At 38.1% G+C, this 16848-nt stretch overlaps 1 protein-coding gene across 3 annotated transcripts in view; it reads left to right on the top strand.

The window, feature by feature from the left end:
* Positions 1-16848, top strand: part of TTC17 (tetratricopeptide repeat domain 17) — a 60406-nt gene that overhangs the window by 25606 nt on the left and 17952 nt on the right. For all 3 annotated transcript variants that reach the window (XM_080344969.1, XM_080344968.1, XM_080344967.1), the window contains 4 exons: positions 144-318; positions 903-980; positions 3165-3389; positions 5505-5691. In XM_080344969.1, coding sequence (XP_080201095.1) covers positions 144-318; positions 903-980; positions 3165-3389; positions 5505-5691 — 665 coding nt within the window. The remainder of the gene's footprint in view (positions 1-143; positions 319-902; positions 981-3164; positions 3390-5504; positions 5692-16848) is intronic.

The following is a 16848-nucleotide window of genomic DNA, read 5'->3' as shown; positions in this document are numbered from 1 at the left end:
TACAGTATGAGACTTGTTGGTTGAGGTCTTTTCCAACCCAGGTGATTCTGTGATTCTGTGATTCTATGTGTAGCTGATCTGATGTTTATATATCAGTGGCATGCAGCATATGCTATTAATGTCTTGATTCTCCTTATTGCTAGAATACAGCCAATACTGAGTATCCCAAGAGATATGGTCAGACATGGAGAAACCCAGGCACCAGACTGTTCTTCCATTACTGATGCTCATAACAACGAATCTCTAAACATACTGGTCAAGGAACTAGACAGTAAACTAGATTTGAAATTCAAGATGCCAGATGATCAAGCAAGACAAGTAAGAGACATTTTCTCATTGGTTCTCTTTTGCCTTAAAGTTTCACTCTTTATTACCTTAAAAATCTTACTCAGAACAGGAAAGATTCTGATATTTAAAAGATTACTTAATATCACAAGCCAATCAGTATTACTAAAACAGGGAGCAATTGCTTTCTAATAGGGCTGGAGAAAGGGAAAACTTGTTATTCAGCACAAGACTTGTTGTCTGACTTCTTTCAAATGCTGACCAGAAGCACACAGAATCGGAACTTTAATTTACTATTTAAAATTACTGCTTTATTTTAAAACAGTCACTTGACATGATTAATCTTCTTGGGGTTTCCAATAACTACTGTATTTTACTAAGTTCATAACTTTGGGCTGAGATTAGTCCTTCATGTTGCGTTCTGGGGATTGGCTGCTTTAATCGTTACATGTTCACAGCATCTGTTTAGGACAATTTTTCTCTTTTTTTTTTCTTCTGTTTTTCCTCTTGTTTTAGTAAAGGGCAGATTTAGGGGAGTGAAGCTCGAATGATCCATATAGATATATACTGTAATTTTTTTCAGTTGTTTAAAAAAAAATTAAATCTTTGTTGTCCAGGTCTTGCATTCTCGTATCAATAATCAAACTCTTACACAGGCGAAGATAGGAGAATTTCTAGATCATGCCATAAAAAAGGTATGTCAAAAGCTGTAGCATGAGATAAATTCAGAATTCTTATTTGAGGCTCGTTTCTATAATTCTAAAAACATAAGTAAGTGATGTGCAAGAAATAAGCTTATTCGCTGCCCATAACTGAGATGAAACTAACTTAAAAATCCATGTTTACAAGTAAAGCACAAACATGTAGAGAAACGTTCATTGAATTTAGCTGAGTGTGGACCAAACAGCCCTGTAGTTCCCTGTTGTGACTGCAGGACCTGGAGCAATACATAACTAATCCTGGCAGCTGTTCTCTTAGCTAAGAGAAATAGCTTGGAACTGCTCCATCTTTAACACCTAACTACGTGCCAGCCTTTTGCTCTTCCTTCTCCTCCCCACTACCCCACATTCCCCTCCAAAGAAATCAACCCCCTCTCAATCTTCTGTCGGGACTATTAGCACTCTGGGGCAAAGGATGTACATTGGTATAATACCCTGTGGAATGCCACCTCCATCTTGCATGGGGCCTTTGAGAGTCATCACGAGTCGAGTAGCAGAAAGCACTGAGATAGGGTTGACTCTTTCTGACATGTCAAGCTGATATTTCTCAAATTAACTCTAATGTACAAGTTTTGTCAAGGCAATGTATGTCTGTATTGTTTTTAGTCTAAAATCACTGCATTTAGTATGTGCATCTGTCTTACCTGGAATAAAGAAAAAATAACAGTAGGAGTTGATTCCTGTTACAGTGGTGTTCAGAACAGTCCTATATATGTCTAACGTCTTAACTGTTGCAGTGCAGGGGTATTTTGTTTTTAACTGTAGTATTCTGTTGGGTTCATGCTAAAAGTCTGAACTTTTTGGTCATTTAGATGCTGATGTAAAAACACAAAGATACCACAGTTGGTATCTTTGTACTGGGAAAAAGTGCCAGTAAGTTGCTGAGGATTTAGTTAGACAAAGATGGTTGAGACCTGGGTATGGAGTTTAACTCAGTGAGGAGTTAGGCATGAATAACATGCAAGTAACGTTATGTATGTGCATTGCAAAATAGGGGTGATAAATACTCTCAACAATTACAGATTATATAAGGTACTCCAAACCAAGAGTCAATATATCCTATTGATATCTTCCAGTTCATCTTGAACCATAGATAGAACCTGTGTGAGGCTGTTTCTAAAATCTGGAAGAAAATCTATGGACTGATTAACTTCTTCAACACAGTATTACTGTAATGCCAGTTGTATTGGGTTAATACAACACTACTGTAAAGATCCTTATCTGTTTTGTTTCTCTAATCTAGCTGCATGTTTTCTACTCGTGCATGTGTGCAGGCTTCAGACATGTAGGTTGGATTTGTCATTAATTTTAATTGTTGCTTTTATACTTTAAACTCTTTGTACAATTGGGTAACATAGAATGCTGAAAATATTAAAAAACAGAATTTAAGTGTTTCTAAACCATTTCAGACTTCTCCGTCTGAAAGTGGATGTTGTACGTAGCCCTGTCTGCCTGTCAAGGTTTTGTTACTTCTCCTCTAGGATGAGTGGTTTGTTTTTTCTGTTATAGGTAAAGGAGAGGGAAGGAACGTTCTAAGTGTATTTGATGCTTCCTCCATTCTTCCACCTGCCCTCAGTTGTCACTTGCTCATTTATAATCTTTAAACTGTATCTAATGCATTTCACTTGTCAACTCTCATAAGACACATGAATAACTAAATCTAAGAAAAAAAATTCCAAAACCTCCAATTGACAGGAAATCTTGATGTTGGATACAGGACCTGGAAGCACATCTAACTACATTGTAGAAGCTTTTTGACCTTCAAATTGTAACATTTCTACATAGATCTGTATTAATGTAATTTTAAGCCTCTGAAGTGGCTCAAAAGTGTTGCTTCCTGAAGCAAGTTATCCATTATCACTTGTATATTTTAAGGGATTTTGTGGTCATGATATAACAGAGTCATATGAGTAGAGTGCAAGCATCAGCTGCTACTAAATTACGGTTCAGACTGTTAAGTCACATCAGTTTGAGTGAGGTAGAGCAGACCAAATGATCTGCTAGTAGTCACAGCAAAGTGTAATTTGTATCTGGTTAACAAAGTGTAGTATGCAAGGGTGGAGTTTGTTTGTTTGTTGTCTTACGAAAGAGCAGGTAATTCTGTCTTCCTGAGACACCCCTTTGTGGGTGTTTTCATCCTTTTCCCTGACTCTCCCATAGCCGGAAGATCCTCTATGGCTTGTGCTTAATGAAGCTGGATTGTACTGGCGTGCAGTTGGAAATAGCACCTTTGCTATCACCTGTTTACAAAAAGCATTTAATTTGGCTCCACATGAATATCAGGACATCCCTCTGGTCAATCTTGCTAACCTCCTGATTCATTATGGTCTTCATTTGGATGCCAGCAGGCTCCTGCTGAAGGCTTTGGCCATCAATGCCTCTGAGGTAAGATGTGTTTTCCTTCAGTGGTGAATGTCCTTCATTATTTTCTAACTACATGTGACTAACTTGTCATTACTTACCTGTTCATGCAGTTTAACTTCCAGCTTGTGATTTGCAACAGATGTTAATTTCCATTTAAATTCTTGATGGCACTGGGAGTTGATGCTGGTTGCTGAGAATATAAACATTTAAAGCAGAAATTCTTCTAAAATAGGTGATAGGCATTTTTGCCTCCTGAAACCTATTTTATCAGCAGTGGCTCCAAGGAATCTAATACGGGTGTTTTGACAGTATTTTAATTAAAATAGAGATCCATAATGCTGTCAGCATTGTATCTTGATTTTTAAAACCCTTAAAGTAGTACATGTGTCACTAAGATATTTGGCTGTTAAGACATCTTTCTGTGCCACTTGACTTTTTATAGTGTTTTATTTGTCCCTAGATTTCATCTATATACCTAGAGGGAAAGCTGTGTTCAAGTTGTTTTGGTGACTGCCAGTCATAGACTGAAAACAGTATATTGTATTTCTGAATAGTAACAGTATAAATATTTTGTAAGTGGCCACTTACGTAAGGTAAAAAATTACTGTATAAGCTGCTTAAACTACTGAACTGGCCAGAACAATTTGAAAAGGAAGCAGGGGACAGAGGGATTGGTGCAACAAGTAATTTTAAATTCTAGATGCTTAAATGAGAAGTTCAAGTGACTTTTTCCTGTGCTTCTACCTCTGTAGTTAGATAAACAGAGAGCTTAAGCCTGATAGGCCACTACTCATTTAGCATGTAGAAAAGCTAAAAATGGAATAAACTTTTTCAATGTAGCATCTGGGAGCAATTTTGCAATCGTTGGAAAGGAATTTAGCCCATTTGGTTGGCAGGTAGAAGTGCAAAAAGGAACTATAGACAGAACTGTGACAGAATGATGTGCCTTAAGAAGAACTTGTGAAGGCACAGCCTTGGAGCGGGAAGAAGCATAGGGATCCTTAGAACCATGCTGTGTGAGTACAGCTTTTCTTCATAAACATCAGTGAGACCTGTCTTGTTACAATAATGCCTATTCCTGTTTTTTCAGGCATTGTCAGTCCTGTAATACCTATTGTATCAAAAAATCTGGCAGGAGAATTTGTACTTGAATAATATTGCCTGGAATTAAAATTAACCATAGCTACAGGGAGTGAAGGATGTGCTATATTAGGAAAAGCTTTTAAAAAAATTCCTGTTGCTCAGCTTGCACCTTTTTCTGAGTGGTGTTTAATAACACAAGCTAAGATGAGCTTGAAAACTCTTAAGCTACTGATCAGTCTCCACATTTTCAGATAATGAATGTAAAATTATTTCAGTGGATAAATGACTGCTAAGTTACAATATTATAGTCATTATCCGAGGGTTATACTGTTAATTGCAGCAAATTACTTGGCATAAGTGAAAGACTTTTCAGTCAACAAACAAAATGCAATGCTTTACTATGTGCCTGTATTAAAATGCTAATTAAATTTTGCCCAGTGAAAAAGGTGTTTATAATTTGTACTTTAAAAAAAAAAAAAATGCATATTTCAAGGATATTAGCCAAAAGCAGTGGACAAAAATATTAAGTTTTATAAATAATTGAAAGTAAACCTAAATGGATACCCTTAAGCTAGTGTGACATCGGTGTTTTCAAAAGTAAACTAGTTCTACTCGAGTGCTGACAAATTAAATGCATCTGTCCTGCTAGAACTCTAGGGATATTTTTACGTTTTTGCCGACTTCTAATAATTCTAAAATGCCTTCAAGCATTTCGATGTAGTTCTTTGCTACTCTGCAGTAAGCATTACGTTTATGATGTGTTATAAGTATTTAATGCTTCATTTCAGCTTGTGTGTATTTAACAGCTGGTTTTCATCATAGGAAGATGGAATCCTGAACACAACCTTACATCAAAAGAGCTTTTGTTTAGCACCAATGCATCAAGCTGTTAGTTCTCCATCTAAGAATAGGCAGTCCCCCTATTTAAGAAGTTTCTAAATTCTTTACAGCCAAATTTGGGAGGGTGTGGATTGACAGAAGCTTTTCGTAGTTGGCTTCAGTTTTAAACACTGAACACGCTTATGCTGGGGTATGTGGTTTTTCTTTTTACAGCCTCTGACATTTTTGAGCCTTGGAAATGCATATCTGGCTCTGAACAACATCAGTGGAGCCCTGCAGGCCTTCAGACATGCACTGGATTTGACAACCAAGTGCTTGGAGTGTGAAAGCAGCCTGAAGATGATCCGCTGTTTGCAGTTTTATCCTTTTCTGTACAACATCACCTCGTCTGTGTGCAGTGGTAAGCAGCTGCTGAAAGATGGACCACAAGTGAAATAGTGTCTGTTTGCCTTGGGTGTTGCACCTGAAATTCATGATTACTTTTTTTTCCAAGGATGCTCCCTTTTGCTTTGTAGTGCTTTCTCCCTATAAGGACCAAGGTTGAGGCACTGCTTTTAATGGAAAAGTTACAGTCCACTAAGAAGCACTGGAGGGTGACTTCTTAAATACCAAGAGGTCTGCCGCTGAGTGCAAAATACTTCTTGAGTGTGTCAGTAATACCTTAACAACCTCACCAATATCTCTTACTGGTAAATGAGGAATGCTGGGTTCAGTATTTATGGACGTGCAAGCTACTGCTGCTGGGCTGCTCAACAGCCCCTTTTTACATCCCTTCAAATTTTACAGTCAGATGGATATGTTTTCTTAAAGCTGAATAATTTGGCAAAAAGCAGTTTATCTTTAATAGATATCTTTTCAGTGGGCTCAGTACTTTGGATGTCTTTTTCTCAAGTTCAGTCTTTACAGAACAGACTATATTGTGTTAATATTATTTTGTTTATGTGGATCTGTGGTCACTGCTTTTAACCCTCCAAAAGTCTGTGAGAAGAATGACTTTCAACCCAATCTCTCCCAAAAAAATACTTTAAAAATTTGAGACAGGGTGATTTTTTTTGCCTTGTTGGCTACTTGTCTAAAAAACAGTAATAGCTTTTCAAAATGGATTATTTCATTTCAGTGGATTACACTGGAATATTTCAGGTATTTGGTCTGTACTCACACATGGCCAATACACTGCGTATGGAATACTTCGTGATCCCTTCTCTTTCAAATTGTTACTAAGATACCTTTCCATCTAATATTTCCTTTGTTTTAAATGAAAACCTCACATGAGAGAAATGCTTTTGATGTTTAGTATTGGTAGGACTTCCTCTAAATTGTTTTTTTTAATTCCCCCTCCAGTGGAAAAACATGGAGGAACCTCCTCTGATTTAGCATCTAGAATTACCCTGTGTAGACATAGACTAGAGGCCACCATATCTCCTGTCACAATGTGAATGATGCAGGTGTAGGTGAAATTCCAGAACTGTGCCATTAGAGTAATGCTGTCTTTTATGGCCATATGTGTTTTTGCTCTGAGTGACAGTACATCAGTTGTGCAGATAAATGAATGCTGTTTGGCTAAATGTGATGTGGTAAGTGGTACTGTGGCCCGACTCGTGGGTCTCTTACTGACTTCCATACCATCAAGTCTGGTACCTTTCGTTGAATCTCATAACATCAGATTGCCTTTCTCTTAAAAATCCCTACAGATACTGTAAGCAGTAGTGGGACTTGTACATTTCATCACAAGAGACACTTTCACTGTCCTGGAAAAAAAAGTCAATGTTTGTTTTTTAAGATCTTTAAAAATGGCTGTAACTAACAAGGTTAAAGTTGTTCCAGTCATGCCTTAATGATAACCACTCAATTTTGAAGTTAAGCAGAAGGTAATTTAAAAGTATATTCACAGAACTGAGATGGTAACGAGCAATGGCTGTATTTGAACCCCAAAGTGATCATTTACATCTTTCTTTTTGTTTGCTTTTTCTTAAACTTGTCGTAATATATAAAAATACACTCCTCTAGATTGTCTAATTCTTGGCTGCTGTTTGCATTGATTCCTGATCTAGGATGTTCATTTTGAGGTCAACTGTTACTGCATATGCTGTTCAGGAAGTTTGTGTTTGTTTGATGTGAGGAGAAACCCATGCCAAAAGTGCTTATGAGAAGAGTGTTATTTTTCCTTTTTTGCTAGCTTGGCCACAGGTTAATGAAGTGAGCATCAATATGTTCATCTGGTACATTTGGGTTGGTTTTGTTTGTTAAGGAATCTGTGAAGCTGCTAAATTAAGAGAGAGATGAATATGCCTTAGCATGTTAATTTGCTCATTAAATTTCAGTATTTAGCTCTATATTTACATTTTTGCCTTTTTCTGGGACTCTTCCTGTCTTAATATTTCTTTCTTTTTCGTTTCTATTTATAATATCCTTTAGGTCGTCTTTTGTCTGAGTGCAAGAAACATGAAAATATAGAACTGACAGATAGTGTAAATGTTCCTTGTACATTCTTGTGCAGAGTGTAAAATAAACATACTGGTTAATTCAACCTTGATAATGATTTGTGGTTTGACTCAAAACTTAGAGTTCAAAAATGGGAAGATAGACTTGCCTAATTTATTTTCATAAGGTTTGGGGAAATATTTTTTTCCCACTGTAAACTTCAACTGACTCAAGAGGAACCTTGAGAGGCTGTATGAAAGTGACGTTAAGTCTCCAAAACCAGAATTATTTCAAGAATGCATGCCCAGAAATCACACTTCGAACTTACAAGTATCCTGAATTTTTGGGAGTCTTCTGTTCATCCTTCAGTCCAAAGAAAACGATTGAAAAGAGATTGTAAGTTTGAATTTTGACCTTACATATGTAATGCAGTAGGATATACAAATATTCAACCACTACGTAGAACCTAAAAAATGCAAACTGTTTTTAGCTGCTAATGTTTAACATTACTTGCTGCACCTACAGCATTTGTGAAAACGTTATTATCATGTAGACTTACAAGACTCATAGAGCAACATAATCTGCTCATGTTTGGCTCTGTGACAGCCTGGAAAGCACATTTTGATGACAAGATGCAAAGGGAACAATGCTTTCACACACCTTTCTGAATGAGACACTAGGTACAGAGCTAATGCAGCACATTTGTAAATACGTGAATCAAACGTGTGCTTGACAATCCCAGTATCACTGAATTGTTACTTCAGGAGATTTTCACAGCCTTTCAAATCATGTGTTGCTGCTTGGGGACATCTGATACTAAAATTTAGCTTGTCCTCTTGTTATTATGCACTTGTTGGCATGTCATAACTATTTATATCCATCTCCTTTGAGATGGATATGTTATGCTGAATAACTTAGCAAGAAATTGGGATGTCACATGTTGTCTCTGGTTTAATATCTTGTTTTTATAAGCATTCATTCAGTATTACTGAAAGTAACAGCAGTAGGGCTGCGTGTGCTTTGGGTGGGATGCCCATGTGATAGCTGTGGTTTTGCTTTGCCTGCCAAAAGCTTCTGTTCACGAGATCTGAACTAACTACTGGGACGCAGAGTTCCTTGCTCAGCTGCTGTGAGCCATCGGCAGAATCCAACAAATGGCCAGTGAGAGTTATATGCTAACATGTGATGGAATATGGGATCAAAAATCTGAATTTGTAGTCTGATTTTTGATGACAGTATGTGTCTGGTGTATATTTCAAGTACGTAAAATGGGAATTTTCTCAAGCATGTTGGGACATTTGCTGTTAGCACAGGACTTCACAAGTGTGGTACACTCATGCTGGCTTGAATGCTTGTTTGAATGCTCCTGTCTGTACTGCTGCATGGTACTTTTTTTTTTCCTAACTTACCTCTGTTCTAGATAGAAGTTTATATTTCAAGCCCAAGTCACTTCATGCATGTGAGAAGAGGAATTAAAAACCTCAGACCAACACTTTGCTATTTAAACTTTGCCTCCTATATTGTCGTTCACATAAATTTTTGTTTTCGTTGTAAAAGGATTTCTAAATCTGCAAAGGTTTATGGTGGGTTTTTTGTTACGGAGTGGGGTATATGAAGTGTCCAAAATTTGGTTCAACTGTATCATGTATGACATATATTTTACACAACTGCAGATGTTAAGTCAGTTGCAACTAATACGGATACTATACAGCAACAGTCCTGCAGAGCTATATATGCCTTAATTACTTGGATCAATGCGGCGACTAGAAACAACGCACACCAGGACGCAGACAGAGACACACAGGCACAGAGTTCTTGTTAGCAGCGAGAGCAGAGCCAGGCAGAGCTGAGCTCTCTTTTATTAACAGTTCTCAATTTATATGTTTACAGATACAGGGCTGGACCAAGAGGTTAGACAGTTTTTTCAAAAAACGTTATTCTAAACACACCACGCTCATGTTGTGACTGTTTTCAGTCACGTTCCCATGCACATCTTGTGGGCAGCATTCCGACCCACTCATTCCCAGACCCAGGCCCAACATTCACACATCATACATGGGGGTGGTTTTCTGACCTGAGATATCATTCCCACTGGCCTGGGCTATCACTTCTTACACTCATAAAGGGCATACTTCTGTATAATCTGTCCAAGGCCCTTTTGCTGGAACTGCTGTTCCCACAGACCAACAGCTCACATACTGCCCTGTTCCCAAATAACTGAGAAAATGGCTGGAAGATTTCATTGTTGTGGGAGAATTCTGTTGTGGTTCTTCCAGAGGAGACTTGGCAGTGTTAAGGGTGTTGCTACTGAATGATCAACTGTTCTGTTACTGGCAAATTTGGGTCCTGAAACATATTAAGTAGCAGAAACTTTATGTTGCTTGACAGATACCTAAGCAGCCATATCCAGCACATAAATAACAGGACCAAGAGACTTTCATAACAAGTGTAAAAAAAATTTTATGTGGAAAACCTGGTCAACTCTCAGAGCTGCAGAAATAAGATACTTAGGCTTTGTGCTGCTCATTAAGCCAGTAGAGAAAGCCAGTATTATTTTTGTCTTGACATTGAAGTGGTGCGTTGCCAAGATTTGTTTCGCACACCTTTATGACTTATAAAATTGCAAGTAGCTTTAATCATGTGATAAGGTCTGTAGACGAATATCCAACTAACACCTAAGGGATTGTTCATGTGGCACTTTATTGGCTGATGTGAACATTCAGATGTTGTCAAACCTTATGAAAAAGGTTACAATATACTAGAAGTGTATTTTCAGTGTGATGATCAGGTGGCCGTTGAAGCATGCTAATTTGTTAATTGCTGTTGCATAGGGCTTTTCATCATGTGTGTAAAACAGAATTGGTGCTTGGACAAGCAGAAGTCATTTGTACCCAAAATATTTTTATCTGACTGTAAGCATCTGCCTCTGGCTGACAGTTCTAATTCATTATGAGCTCATGCCCTTCACATTCTTTTAGACAACATCAAAATTCAAAATTTAGTAATGAACTGATGGTATCCAAAACAGGAAGCTCAACTTGTTTCAAGCTTCAAGTTTCTGTAGTCTCACTATCTTTTATTACTTGGCAGGATAGCACTTCTACAAAAAGCTTTGTGCTGCTCTGTTGGCAGTAGAGGCAGTGTGAGTACATTACAAATGTGTGTGCATGCCATTGACAGAATGCTTTTATGTAGTATGTTTGTGAAAGCAATGCATACTTCTCTACTTTATGACTTAGTTCTGTAAGGTATGTAGCAATAACTTAGTGATCTGCTTTTAAGTATGGCTTTAGTGCCCTCTTGTGGTACAAATACCGTGTAGCACGTGAAATAGAAAGTTTGTTTTATTTTATCTCCTTCTTAAAGTAAAACATGGGGAAAAGGTATTTAATCTTTTAAGTGTACAGATTTTTCCTTTGTCCCCCAACAGATAAGTTCTTACAAAGTTAATAAGCTTAGACCTTTATGCAGATTGACCTGAAGAGGGGCGGTTGGCCTGAAAGGAGGAATTCTGCTTGAAACTCTGATAGTAAGTTTATGGACAGATTAAATAAGTTGCTTAAATGAACATCACCGTTCAAGCAGCTGACTCTAACTTAGCAGTTACATTCAGTTTGAGTTCCCTGTAGCAATTTCAGGTAGGGTTTTTAAACAAGCAGAATTCTGTGAAGCACATGAACAGCTTATCAGAGCAATCAAAACACATCTTTGCAAATGTTTGCATTGTCACTTAATACTGACATAGAGAAAGTGGGTTCTGTCTTAAACAGCAGCTCTAGAATCAATGTTATCAGTTGAAGTTAAATACTCAGTTGCTTATTTCTAGCCCCTATATGCACATGCATGTACCCATGTGCCTACTCTTCACCCTGCAGGCTCCACCTGGGATCTGAAAATCAATATGGATTCTTTTTCCCTTGAGCATCTCTGGCAACGGAGATCATACAGTGACAGTCCAGCTGAAAGATCTGATGGAGCTACAAAAGTGGAATCTAGGTCATCATATCTGGGCTCTGCAGTGCTAAAGGAGTAAGAGGAGGTTAAATTGTACATGGGTAGAATGAAAACATCTTCCTGAATGCAGGCAGGTGGGAGATAGGGAGAATGAGGACTGCTTTTTGTCCTACTAGAGGCAGACATCCCAAAGGGATTGGGGGTGTCAGGAAATGTCAGACAGTCCTCTGACTGGGAGATAGTGGAGAATCTTATGTGAGAATGTAATCTGTGGGAGTAATATGACCCAATTATTCTTTCAGTTTTGTGCTTTTGTTTCTGCACCAATAGTCCAGCAAGAGAAGAGGCAGTTTCCTATCATGCACCTTTGCTGCAATAATCATGGCATTCCTAGAATCTTAGTGCTATGATCTAGAAGATATTTGACCAGAATTGTAGGAAAGTTCAGTGAGAATTTACTGATGCAAAACTTAATATGAAGGAAAAGCAGTACAGTATTAAACTAAATATAATATGACACTTTCCATTTTTGTCTGTGTTTATAGTGAAAATTATTCTTCCTGATACTTTATCTAGATCCTTCAGTTACTTCGTCTTAACTACATGCTCATGTAGGAGGATTTTCAGGGGTTGGAGTAGCAGAGAAAAGGTTTTCTTTCCAACTGATTTTTTCAAAATCTGATACCTTCATTTATCAAACATATTAACATTTATCTGTAATGGTTTTTGTTCTTTTTTGTGATAGGAATGTGGAGAAAATGAGACATACTGCTGCTGTCTTCATCTTCTTTTAGGAAGCTGCTTTTGCCAGTGATGGTTTCTTAAACATAGCTGCTAAAAGTTCTTACTGTACCTGAATAATATGAACTGCTTAGAGCTGGACCTTTTTAAAAAGGTCCAGCAACTTCATATGTCCAATAACCTTTTTAGGAGGAATACTATTTTTTTATTTTTCTTCTTATTTTTAAATTTTATTTAGAGCAGCAACTGTGCTTCTTCATGGAATTGTGTAGAATGTGGCCTGTCAGAGTGCTAAACACTTAAAAGCTATCTTAGATTAATAGGGGGCGTACTCCTACCTAACCAGTTAACACATTGTTTTACTATATGAGTGGGTCAGTGTCTCTGCTTTGATCTCCAGTTAGGAGCAAGATTGCATGGATATCTGTCCCAAACAAAAAACTATAAATTGTCATGAATCAAGTCTGACTATTAATCTGTTTTTGTTGGGTAGTATAGCCTGGTGAAGAGATACACAGGTAAACATAAATACAGCCTAGCAAAGATATTTTCTTTAAATAAAAAAAGTGAAATCAGGTCCCTGTGGAATACTGCGTGGTTCCAACATATGGTGTAAATCTTACAGACAGAGTGGTAATCAAAAGATCACAGTATCACAGTTATGTTTGGGATTGGAAGGAACCTCAAAAGATCATCTAGTCCAATCCCCCTGCTGGAGCAGGAACGCCTAGGTGAGGTCGCACAGGAACATGTCCAGGCGGGTTTTGAATGTCTCCAGAGAAGGAGATACACACAGAAGGCCATTGCTTGGCTTTATAGTGTCCACCCATATGTTGAGAGAAGTGGAGAGCTAACAGTAACTCATGATGAGGTCAGTTAGCTGTTACAGACTTTGACTACATTATGCTTTTCTTATACTTACAGTCCCTTTTAAACTTGAGTTCGTAGACACCACAGGATGTAACAAAATATTTAGTGTTTAGCATCAGAAGAGGTGTGTGGCTTATGATGAAGGAAAGATTGGAAAGAGAGCAAAACAAATGGAGGCCACTGTTACCTTTGCTTATGCTAGTGATCCTTAAACTAAGAATTTCTGTGGCTTAATTAGAAACAGATTTCAGAAGTGTGTTGTATGCAGTGAACTAAATATTAGTCACTCAATGTTCATAGCATGCATTATACTGTGATCTAATGTGGGTGAGTGTATATTGTTAAGCAATTAATAAGGAACTATTTTTGTATCTGACAGTTAAAAAAAAAACTGTGGTACATAGGAGAAGTCACTAAGGACAAGCCTTTGTCTTCAGAACTTAGATGTGCTTGTTTTTCTTGAGGCACAGGCTGAAATTCAGCCTGGAGTGCTGCTTACCTTTCTACTCTGTATGTAGGACCAGGGTCCCCTGAAATATACATTTTCTAGTCTTATCCTGAGTTGGAAGGGACCCACAAGGATCACTGAGTCCGACTCCTGTCCCTGCATGTGACAGCCCCACAGTTCACACCATGTGTCTGAGGGTGTTGTCTAGTCTCTTCTTGAATACTGTCAGGGTTGAGGCCCTGACTGCCTCCCTGCAGAGCCGGTTCCAGTGCTCCACCACCCTCTGGGGGAAGAACCTTTTCCTAATATCCAACCTGAACCTCCCCTGGCACATCTTCCTGACATTCCCTCGGGTTCTGTCATTGGTCACTAAAGAGAAGAGTTCAACACCTGCCTCTCCTCCTCCCCTTGTGAGGAAGCTGTGGACTGTGGTGAGGTCTCCTCTCAGTCTCTTCTTCTCTAGGTTGAATAAACCAAGTGACTTTAGACGCTCCTCATACAGCTTCTCCTCCAAAACCCTTCACGAGCTCCATAGCCCTCTTATGGGTACTCTCCAGTAGCTTTATACCCTTTTTATCCTATGGCGCCCAGAACTGCGCACAGTGCTCCAGGTGAGGCTGCACCAGTGCAGGGCAGAGTGGGACCTCCCTCGCCTGGCTGGCAATGCTGTGCTTGATGCACCCCAGGACACAGTCGGTCCTCTTGGCTGTCAGGGCACTGTTGACTCTTGTTCAAATTGTCATCAGCCAGAACCCCCAGATCCTTCTCTGCAGAGCTGCTCGTTTATCTACTGACAGGACTGGAGAATGTAAATGTAGATGTTTAGGTATTTCTATGTTTTGGGCCCTTTTCTGAGGTGTCATAGAGCAAGTTATTGCTTCTAGATGTGGGTCATAAAAAAACCCAAATTCCTGTTGTAGCAGGTGGTGAGGAAGGAGGAGGGTGAAGGCTTTATGTAGTCAACCTTTTTGATTTTCCCCTACTTGTATTTTACTATGTAAGAAGTGTTTGGGGGTTGGGACAGAGGGCTGGTGTTTTCTACTCTGATATAAAGTAGCCTACTGAGTTCTTCAAGATGTTTTGCATGTATGTACCTTATTAAACTGCATTGTGTTCTAATTTAAATAGGTTTGTCTTCCTCTTTTTTTTTTTTTTTCCATGCTTTATCACTTCACAAGGAGAATTTGTGTGTCTTTTCACCAGGAACTGGTCTGTTATGCAATGGTGAGGTATTTCTCACATTTGATATGAACAAGAAATCTGATTATGTGTTGTTGGCATTTGTATGTTTTGGAAGGTTTAATCAGAAATGCTGTAATGAGACAAATAGGTAATCTTTAAATCTATTGCTAAGCCAATTTAGAGGCATCTTTTGGCTACAAATCAGATTTTGAAACTATTTCCCTGTGACTGAGAACAGTTGTTTAACTATACAATCCTCTTAATCAAAACCTTGTTGTTGGAATAAATAATAAAAAAGAACTTTGGTATGCTTCGTTTTTGGGGCTTGAGTCTAAATTTTGACCACGTAAATCATCATCCTGTTGTTGGCCATGCATCAAACCAAAGCTTGTTACATAGCGCACTCCTCCTGGCTACTCAATTTTTGAACATGCATCTTACCATCTTTTGAAGGGCCACTGACTGCTTGTCTAAAGATAAATTTAGAGATGAGATAGGAATTTATGAAAATTAACTTTTAACATACTTCATTTTGCTTTTCATTATTTGTTCTCTATACTTAGCTTTTATTTTTCAGCTAACAGTATGTCCTGTCCTTTGAAAATGTTTATTTTAGTCCTGTAACTTCAGTTTTGCAAAGGAAGGTTTCCATTCAAGGAAAAAGCTAAAAAGAAACACTTTTTCTGTGTCTGGAGAGAACACAGGGAAGGCTTTGTCTAGATTTTGGACGCTACAGTCCTCATTCTCTACCAGTACCCATACTGATACTTAACTTGAAATAAGTGACCAGAGAGGGAATTTATACAATCTGTTCTTGGTTATTCCAAAATAATAGCTATGGGGACCTGTGGGTAGTAGATGCATTGCTTTTAGTGATTTTTGCAGTGTGTTACAGCTGTGACAGGTGCTGGAGGGAGGCTGGTGTTACTGTTATACTGTCTGCCACTTTCCAGTTTGCAACAAGGATTCCCACAGTTTCATGCTCCTGCAGATGCAGGTTGCCTGTGTCTCTTTCTGGGGTCTCACAGAGTGCAGTGAATACATAGCAGACTTGTGTATTTCTCTTCAGTTACGTATAGACCTATCAAACATTCACAGGTCAGTATGGCATAGCCAGGTAATTAAGAACTTTTCTTCTTCCTTTACTTTCCTGCTCCATTTGTCACTTTGATCACTTTTCACTAAAAATAAACTGAGAACTCTTTGGGTTTTGGTTTTTAATGCTTACGTGTGTAGAAAGCACCAAATTTTCTTTGGTATTGCTTCTGGAGCACAGTACTGTCTTGCAGTTATGTCTCGTGACCTTTTTATAATGTTTTTTAATGACAATCCTTTTTAGTCATAAGTGGCTTGCAGTTTTTGCTTTCAAAGCTCAATCATGGGATTTATTTTGAAGTGTAAATATGTATTTTTTTCAGGAAAACAGTAAGAAAAGGAATGCGTGAATTTTAGAGCAACTTAATAGAACCATGTTAATTTAGAGGGTGAGCAATAGCTGCTAAAGATAGATATCTTCTTTAGTTATTGCTCATCCTATTGCTTTTAAAACTCATCTCAAAAAAACAGGCATGGATTTCTTTTCCCTTAACAAATGTTCTGCAGTCAAATATCTGTTCGTATACATTTACAATAACATGGTTGCTGTTATTAGCTCACAGGATCTTTAGGAAATAATCATGTTCACCTTGAAACATAAAGGTAATTTGGTTATGCAGTATGTTAATCATCAGTGAAGGTCAAAGCTCCTGTTTTATGTGTTGTCTGAAGGACGGTCTCTCAAACAGAGCTTCCCCATAATGCTGCCCTGTCTTGTTAAAGTAATATTGCAGTGAAGTCATGGATACAGAAAGACAGCTCTTCAGGTGCTAGTTCATCCCAAATCTTGATGACTGAGATCCCAGTAGTTTTAGATGTGCTAAAGGGTTCTGTTAGATGAGTTCA

This window comes from Nesoenas mayeri (genome assembly GCF_963082525.1).
Source record: "Nesoenas mayeri genome assembly, chromosome: 5".
Classification (NCBI taxonomy): domain Eukaryota; kingdom Metazoa; phylum Chordata; class Aves; order Columbiformes; family Columbidae; genus Nesoenas; species Nesoenas mayeri.
This window is presented reverse-complemented; position numbering and strand designations above follow the sequence as displayed.